This window comes from Taudactylus pleione, unplaced genomic scaffold (genome assembly GCF_031769625.1).
Source record: "Taudactylus pleione unplaced genomic scaffold, aTauple2 ptg000063l, whole genome shotgun sequence".
Taxonomy (NCBI): Eukaryota; Metazoa; Chordata; class Amphibia; order Anura; family Myobatrachidae; genus Taudactylus; species Taudactylus pleione.
In genome coordinates this window covers 828,625-838,018 of record NW_028284465.1, presented here as the reverse complement: position 1 = coordinate 838,018, position 9,394 = coordinate 828,625, and the positions used below count along the sequence as shown (strand labels likewise).

At 41.7% G+C, this 9,394-nt stretch overlaps 1 protein-coding gene across 1 annotated transcript in view; it reads right to left on the bottom strand.

Annotated features, from left to right (window-relative positions):
• Positions 1-4,520: 4,520 nt before the first annotated feature.
• Positions 4,521-9,394, bottom strand: part of LOC148534828 (taste receptor type 2 member 8-like) — a 45,122-nt gene continuing 40,248 nt past the window's right edge. Inside the window, exon 4 of the mRNA XM_088465690.1 lies at positions 4,521-5,213. Within this exon, the coding sequence (XP_088321816.1) occupies positions 4,521-5,213 (693 nt within the window). The remainder of the gene's footprint in view (positions 5,214-9,394) is intronic.

The following is a 9,394-nucleotide window of genomic DNA, read 5'->3' as shown; positions in this document are numbered from 1 at the left end:
TACCGCAAGCCCCAGGTAGCTTACTGCTCTAACAGGGCAGGAAGCTCCCTACTGACATCACTGGTGATGTCAGTAGGACCGCCTACAAATGGCAGGTGTTCCTTCAGGAATGCCTCCGTTTGTCTGGCAACCCTTCCACACCACCTACAAAATGGAGCGAGCCACTCCTGTTCTAAGCCCTGGCTGCTGTTATTTAGAATCAGAGTTTCAGGAATATCTGACATGGCTTCAAAGTAACTTAATTGCCTATCGTGTTCTTTAAGTATTGATGGCACTGAATGAGCTATTTGTAATTTGGTAGCCAAATGTCATGTAAAACATAAAGTAAGCAGTCCTATATTTAATAATAAATCAATCTCAGGTCAGGTCACACTGCAGACAGTCTGCACAATGAACCAGGCAGGTGGTTATGAAGGAATTAAACGCTCTGACAATACTGCCTCATCTTGTACAGAAACTATGATTTTTGCAACTTTCATCTTGATATTAACTGTCAGCTCTTCTCTAATATTTACTGGATTTCTTCTCAATGTATTTATTGTGATGCAAATCCTTCATTTGGTGGTGGAAGGGACAAACTCTTCAAACCATTGACATAATCATGACCAGCCTGGGAGTGGTGAGGATCATTCTTCTGATGGCTTTTCTTAGGATTACTGTTGAGGCAATTGCAACTCATTCAATCATTCCAAAAAATAATTATTCTGAATATTATGTCACTGTAATAACATTTGTGAAGTTGTGCAGCCTGTGGTGGGGCACCGTGCTCTGCGTCTTGTACTGCGCGAAGATCACAAACTACAACAACAGATTATTCATGAGTGTTAAGATGAACATCTCCAGGATGGTCCACTGGCTGCTCCTATTGTCACTGCTGGTGTCTTTTCTTTCCAGTCTACCCAACATATGGTTCATGCACCCAGTACGCTACATGAATTTTTCCCTGGACAGTACCAGCAACCGTAAAGCAAATTTCAGAAATGTGCTCCTCATCTTGTCCTCAAATTCTTTGTGTCCATGTGACTTCTAATTCTATCGCTCCTGAAGCACACCAGGAATATGAAAATCAAAGATTCAGGGTTCAGTAATATCCAATTAGATGCTCACATGTGTGCCATTAGAAATATGCTCTCTTTCTGTTCTTTTATGCTCTGTATTGTATAAATTGATACATGATGCTATTAATCTTCCTATTAGGAGATTCCTTCTATATTTTTTTGTGTGCACTATTTGTGCATCTGCCTACCCAAGTCGCCATTCTGCTCTGTGCAGGCCTCAGTAACCCAATTGAGCAAATGTTATATTGCTTTATGCATGAAGCCTAAACTTTACAGCTCTAATAATAACCTCTAATATGGCTGTTAAGCTGGGTATGATTGGTTGGAATGAAAATCTATGTAACGTATAGGAGTTAATGATGATCAGCAATTTGCTCCTAAATGCCAGAAAACAGATGAAAATGGTCATTCAGACAAGTTTGTTAAATGTTTGATCTAAACAAGTTGTTCAAACAACAGTGTTTGTCCATTTTCCGACATTTGGGAGCAAATTGCTGATTGTCAACTAGTTGGATGGTTGGACTGAAAATCTTTACATGTGTATGCAGCTTTAGGTTCACATAGTCTATATTGTAACTGAATTGAAAACTTCACTTCTTTGAATTTTGGTTTTACTTAAAATATTTCTTTACTATTCACTTTAGTTATTCGTATTAGAAATGAGCTCAAACCCCATGGTTTTGTTTTTGGTTCTAAATCATTGTCATGTTTTGGGTTTTTGATTCTGGCAAAATCACCCTCATTTGATTTGGTTTTCTTTAAAAACTGATGAAAATAGCTAAAATAATGTCATTTGGACCTGATTTTGTTCCTACGGTATTATTAACATGAATAACATTTCCAGTCAATTTTGACCACCTCGTTTGGCTAAAGGCTGCAGTGAGCTGGCTGGCTAAACTTTGTGACAGAGCAGCAGCACAAACACAGGGTAGTTTAAAAGAATATAGCACATCTGTGAAACTTAGTGGCACAGCAGTGGCAGACAGGATAGCAGTTGAATAAACTATATAGCCCTGTGGAATGTTTTCATTAATTTAGATCTAATATCCTAGAAGTTAAAGTCTGGTATAAAGAAAAATATATTACCAGCACACTTCTCCATACAGCAAATCACTGACCTCAGGACAGTACAGATTATTTTTGCTGGAATAATGTCTAGTAGACAACTAATTACAATCAAACTTAGGACCTCGTTCAGAGGTGCTTGCAAAAAGCAAGCGCTCACTTTGAATGAGGGCGGGCGCTTTTTTATTTAAAACCGGCCTCCTGGCCACTTGTTAAACTGTGGGTGACTACCCACAGCTTTTGCGAGTGGCCAGGTAATGGTCATGATAGTTGTGACCATCGGGCTTGCAACGAGACCCTTGTCTACCCACAGCTTAGCGAGCGGCCAGGAGGCCGGCTTTTAAAATAAAAGCAGCTGCTCTCATTCAGAGCAAGTGCTCGCTTTTTGTGAGTGTGTCTGAATGAGGGCCAGTGGGTGGAAGTCTGTCACTCCAACTTGATATAATGGTGGCAATAACAGCTGTGGACTGGGGAGATGCAGCGATCATAGGGTGTCTCTGGCTTTCTGCTATCCACCCAAGTCTCTTGGCCACAATCGGGAGGTAGTTTCAGAACCTTCTCCTTTTGTGCAGGGGGTGGAGGCTGTGTTTGGGCATCAGTGAGAGCTGTAAGGGGAGGAAGGGGGTGGGGCCACACTACTGCTCTCTACTTGACTTGTGGCAATCATGGGGTGCCTCTGGCTTTCTGCCATCCATTCAAGTCTTTTGGTCACAATTAGGAGGTAGTTTCAGGACCTTTTCTTTTTGTACAGGGAGAAGGCTGTGTTTGGGCATCAGTGAAAGCTGTAAGGGGAGGGTGGGTGTGGGGCCACATTCCCCTTCTCTACTTGACTTGTGCTAGACCCATGCTCTACCTCATTATATAATAGATTCTGGGCCTGATTCAGACCCGCTCGCAAGCGGGTTGATAGTTGGCCAGTGCGCATGCACGGCATGTGCAACGAGCGTGCTCAAGCCCTGTAGCGAGTGAGAAATTACTCGCTCTGGGGCTCGCAATAAAATGGGGTGGCTGTCGATGTTGATCGACAGCTCGCCCCATTTTGTAGGTGGGGAGCGGGGGTGGCTGAACCAATGGAGGCATTCCTGAAGTAAAGCCTGCCATTTGTGGGCTGCCCTACTGACATCACTCATGATGTCAATAGTGGTCTTTCTGCTCTATTAGAGCAGGAAGTCCACGGGCTTGTGAGACCAGAGACCCTACCACAAGGGTTTCCTCGCAAGTCCAAAGGTCGCAATAATCGCGACCATCTCCTGCCCGCTTGCAGTAGCTGTGGGTGGGCACCCACAGCTTTGCGAGCTGCTAGTAGAAAATAATTAAATAAATCCTCCCAACCCTGAATCAGGCCCTCTCTCTGCATCTTCTAAACTAACAGACTGATTTACTGTGCACAATTTTTTCTTTTCTCTTCAAACTTTAAGATATGATTAATAAATTGTACCAACTGGCATTTGAATTCCCCAATAACATAAAATTAAAAGAGCATCAGTGAAATATTCATTATTGGGTGTAAATGATATACATTTTTTCCAGCCTATATAAGACCCTCCAACATGACCCATTCCATTAGGTACAAAATGCTCTGCTCCTGGACTTCCCTCTTAATTTATGATTGCAGTCACCTGTGCTGAAACACCTGTCTCATCAATTACCTAGTTCAACACAGGTAACTTCAATCATACATCTAAAGCAGGCCTGGCCGACCTGTGGATGTCATGTTGTTGTGAAACTATATCCCAGCATGCACTGCTGGGACGTAGTTTAAGCATTCCCTAGAAGTATGGCAGGGCATGCTGGGAATTGTAGTTTCACAACAGCTAGAGAGACACAGTTTGGTAAGACATACTCTGTAGTCTTTTACAAAACAGAATGTAATAGTTTATCTGTATTTTTTTTTTTTTTTAAATAGATAAAAAATTTTAAAAACAGCTAAAATCATTAACTTTATGCAATCCAAAACCAGAAATTCGGTTTAACTCCGAATTCCGAACTGCAAAAAGATCACAATCGCGACCCGGACTTACCCGGATTCACGAAATTAGGGTGGATTTGGATTTCTTGAAAACCGAACCGCACATCTCTAGAAATAAGGCAAATTTAGAGCTTTCCTTGTGGTTTTTTAAAAGTAAAAATGACTGTAACTTATTCACATTCATATAGCCAGTAGGAAAAACCATCATAAAAATAACAGTAACAAAAATATTTATATTTATTCTATTCCTTTACAGATATAGCGGCACAGGAATTACTGCACCTTATTCTGTTTTATGTAGAAAGCAAATTCAAAGAAATCAAACACATACTGTATAATAAGTTACACTATAGCTGTTAATGTGATATTATAGCCTACAATTACTCTGCAGCTAATAGACAATATGGGAAACAGTACAAGTTCTATTATTACATTTGGTCATGTGGATTTCTGGTTCCTGCACAGCGCAGAGCAGTAAGAAGAGAGCGCTTCAGTCTGGCATTGCTGGTTATTAATACAATAGAGTGCAGGCTTGGGTAGGCAGATGCACAAATAAAGCCCAAAGATACACAGGCTAAATCTTCTGATTGGTAGCATAAAGTGATCATGTTTGAACTTATAAAATATAAAGTATAAAAGAACAGAAATGAGACCATATTTCTAATTACACTTATGTGAGCGTCTAGTTGGATATTAGTGAATCCTGAGTCTTTGCTGCTCATATTCCTGGTGTGTTTCAGGAGCGATACAATCAGAAGACAAACGGCCGCACAGAATATGAGGAACGGTACGAGGGATCCTGTGAAAAAGATGATGAATAAATATACAGGATTTGTGCTCAGAGTCACATTTCCAGTGTTAGAGCTGTTACTGCCCAGGGTAGAATTCATGTAGTGTACTGAGTACACGAGCCATATGTTGGGCAGGCTGGAAAGAAAAGACATCAGCAGTGAGGTCAGGAGCAGCCAGGGGACCATCCTAGAGATGTTCATCTTAAGTCTCATGAATAATCTGTTGCTGTAGTTTGTGATCTTTGCGCAGTAGAAGAAGCAGAGGTCAGTGTCCCACCACAGGCTGCAGAATGTCACAAATTTTAAAGCAGTGTCAGTATACTTATACCCCTTTTACACCAGAGCAAAAACCTGGGTTTTTGCTGGGTCTACCCGGGTCGCAGCTCAGTGTAAAAGGGTCCCTGAAAATTAACCCAGGTCAAGTGATCCAGCAATCCAACCCAGTTAGCTACCAGGGTTGGACCCAGGTTGGACCTGGGTAATGGTACAGTGTAAACGGTTCAACCCGGGTTATCTGAACTGTGTCATGCCTAAAATTAGCTGATTGGTGGTTGTGGGGCATTCACCTCCCACTTTTTATGACCTCACAGGTTTAGCAGGGCAGACCTGAGTTCAGTGTGAACAGGGCTGACCTGGGAGTAACCCAGATCGAAGCTGCAGTGTAAATGAGTCTGACCAGGGTTGGAACCATGTCCAAAAACCCAGGTCGGACCTGGGTTTTTGGTGGAAAAGAGGTATTAGTTTCATCCTTTGAAATGATGGAATGAGTGAAAATGACCACTACAGATTCATTGAAACCAGCAACTAGAAGAATGATCCTCACCACTCCCAGGCCGGTCATGATAATGTCAATGGTTTGAATAGTTTGACCCTTCAGCCACCAAAAGTAGATCTGGGTCACAATAAATACAATGAGAAGTAATCCGATAAACGTCAAAGAACAGAGGACAAATGATAACAGGATAAAAGTGGAACAATTCATATTTTCTTCACAGAGTATTGAATACTGTATTTCACAGCATCTGATTTCCTAACAACAATCTAGAGTTAGACCCATCTGATGTACGGTGTGGTATAGCAAGTTGTATTATACATAGGATTGTTTGCTTTATGTTCTGCATGACATTTGGCTACAAATAGCTATGTCATCATTACATTTTAACATTTGAATGCAATGATTACTGTAAATTAGTTACATAATTATACCCCTTACAGACACAAATAACCCTAAATCCCGGCTTTTACCTGGCATTTGATTGTCGGGATATTTTGCCTGTTCCAACCTGACCCCCCCAACTTTCAGACAGAAAAGCTGATCAACACAAGTATTTTTTCTGTCTGAAAGGGTCAACCCAGGTCGAATTTGCAGGGTCAGTAAGTTGATCAGCAAATTATCAGGTAAAAGTGCTCTACCTGGTAATTTGCTTTTCTGTATCAAATGGGTCTCAGTCAGGTATAAGTGAAACTCAGCTCCTTGTGCACCTAGCAGCAATCTCCTGATGTTTGTGGGGGTTATTAGACTGCATGGAGATGTAATATAATCTGTAAGCAGTGTTCCAATTACATAATTGTCAGTGTACAGTCATTAATGCCATAGTTTATTACATAATAAAAGAGGCACTCACATTCAGTGTAAAGTATGCTGTACACTGACTATGAGTGCCGCCTTAAATTTTCAGCTCCAACTCACCAATAAGCGGCAGGTTACAAAAGCCGATGTTTTGTAAATATAGCCAAATAATTTAAAAACAACAACATAATAATAATAATAATAATAATAATAATAATAATAATAATAATAATAATAATAATAATAATGAGGTAAAGAAATTACACATACAGAACAAAGTGATGACATATGTCAGGACACATGTGAATTACACAGGTTCTATGGTTTATTAAAACCAGGTGAAATGCAGACTTGAAGTTAGCTGTGGAACCTGTGTAATTCATTAGTGTCTCTGATTAAAGGGATAGTATAGTAATCCTACATATAAGTAATAATCCTACATATAAGTAACACAAAAAGACCTACAGTAGGAGCTCATTCTGAGATAGGAGCAAAGAAAAAACAAAAAGCAAGTAACTTGTCTGGAGAGACCATGTTGCAATGTAAGGGGGGAGCAATATATTTTTGTATTTGTATATAAGGTCTGCTGTTGCATGTGGCCCAAAATGGCAGCTTTATTGTTACACTACAATTTATATTTGAGCTTGGACACGCCTCTCTCAAATTTAAATCTCTCTGTACTTCTCACATCTTCCCCACCTGCAGCGCAGCATGGTTTTACCCCCAGGTGCATCGTTACTTCCCTATTTTTTACTTTGTTCCCAACTCAGAACCAGACGCATTATTGGCTCCAGGCAACAAGACATACTTTAAAAATGACTGAACAAGAAAGTTTCAAATCACACTTTCTATATATCTTAATACACATTCATTTCTATATAAACTATACTCTAATTTTATCCTAATATTTTGACTTATATCTGAACACAATATTTTAATAATCATAAATAAAGGTTAATTTTTTTACATTTTTCAGAGAATAAGGTATAGAGGATTTACTTGATATATGAAGTGCACTGATTCAACATCTTGTCTATTTTCTAGGGATGTGCTGGCTCGGTTCTACTCGGTTCCGTTCGGATTTTTTTCCCGAATCTTATTGGGTTTCAGCTGTCACGAGTTTTGGATAGCCAATAAGATTCGGTAAAAAGAACCGAACAGAACCGAGTAGAACCGAGCCTGCACATCCCTTTTCTGTTGTTAATTAATTAGTTTAATTAGAAGATTATAAGGAAGCACCTCCATGAAATTATTATTGAGAATACTAACCATATAGGTATCATTAACCACTTGAATGATGTATCTAGGTAATTAAGAACAAATCATTTTATTTCTCTGGGTAAGGAAATAATACTCTACACATATATCGGTGCGGGATCATAACAGTGCATTATAACACATTTTTCTTTTATAACACATTTTAACCCTTCACTGTTTGTTTAATATACATGTACTTCACATTTTATTTTCATTCTTTATATGCAGCTGTGACTGCACTTTTCTTACTATGGTGGTGCCCTGGGGCGGCTTGGCTGGGCCAGTTTGGGGGTGTCCTGCACTCCGGATTTGAATCCTAGTATGATAGGGACCTACCCACCTGGATATGGTGGGTAAGCCCATAACCTTGGCCAAGATCAAACACACAGTGTGTAAGGGGGCATTACTGGGGGGCACACTACTACTGGGGGCCTAAGTGGGGGCCTGCTAATGGGAGGTATACTACTACTGGGGGCCTGCTAGAGGGGGGCATACTACTACTGGGGGCCTGCTAAGGGGGGGCATACTACTACTGGGGGCCTGCTAATGGGGGCACTACTACTATTGGTGGCTTGCTAAGGGGGGGCACTACTACTACTGGGGGAGTGCTAAGGGGGGGAATACTACTACTGGGGGCCTGCTAAGAGGGGACACTACTACTACTGGGGACCTGCTAAGGGGGGCACTACTACTACTGGGGGCCTGATAAGGGGGGGCATACTACTACTGGGGGCCTGCTAATGGGGGACACTACTACTACTGGGGGCCTGCTAAGGGGGGAACACTACTACTGGGGGCCTGCTAAGGGGGCATACTACTACAAGGGGCCTGCTAAGGGGGGCATACTACTACTGGGGACCTGCTAATGGGGGGGCATACCACTACTGGGGGCATATTAATGGGGGCACTGCTACTGGGGCACTACTACTGGGGGCACTGCTACTGGGGGGCATGCTAATGGGGCACTACTAGTGGGGGCCTGCTAATGGGGGCACTGCTACTCGGGGGCATACTAATGGGGGGCATGCTAATGGAGGGCATACTACTGGGGGGCATACTTCTACTGGGGGCACTGCATAGGGGGCCCTACTACAAAGGGGACTTCATAGGGGGCACCACTACTGGGGCCATTGTGTAAGGGACACACTGCTGGGATCATTGTATAAGTGGCACTGCTACTGTGGGCATAGTATAAGGGGCATTACTACTGTGGGCTTTGTGTATAAGGGTCACTACTGTGGGTATTGTGTAAAAGAGTCACTACTGTGGGCATTGTGTAAAAGGGGCACTACTGTGGGCATTGTGTAAAAGGGCAATACTGTGTGTCGTAACATAAATAAGAGACACTACTTTATGGTGTAATATTGAATCAGGGGCACTATGTTATGGAATGTGAATAAGATTGTGCACTGTGACTCCTCGGGCCATAACCCATTATGTAAACAAATACTGTGATTCTGCTGGCCGTACCCCACTGGGTGGGTGCACTACTTTTCATTTCTGCCACTGCTGTGTGGCAATGTTTCATAGATGTGCTTTAAATTGTGGTGTCTGTGCCGCTGCTTTGTCGCTTAGTAACCAGTCAGCTCACTGCAACTTTTGGCCAATAATGTTGAAAACAATAGTATAAGCTGTGAGGTGGTCTAAAGTGACTGGAAATGACTGGACATTAATGTTATTGAGA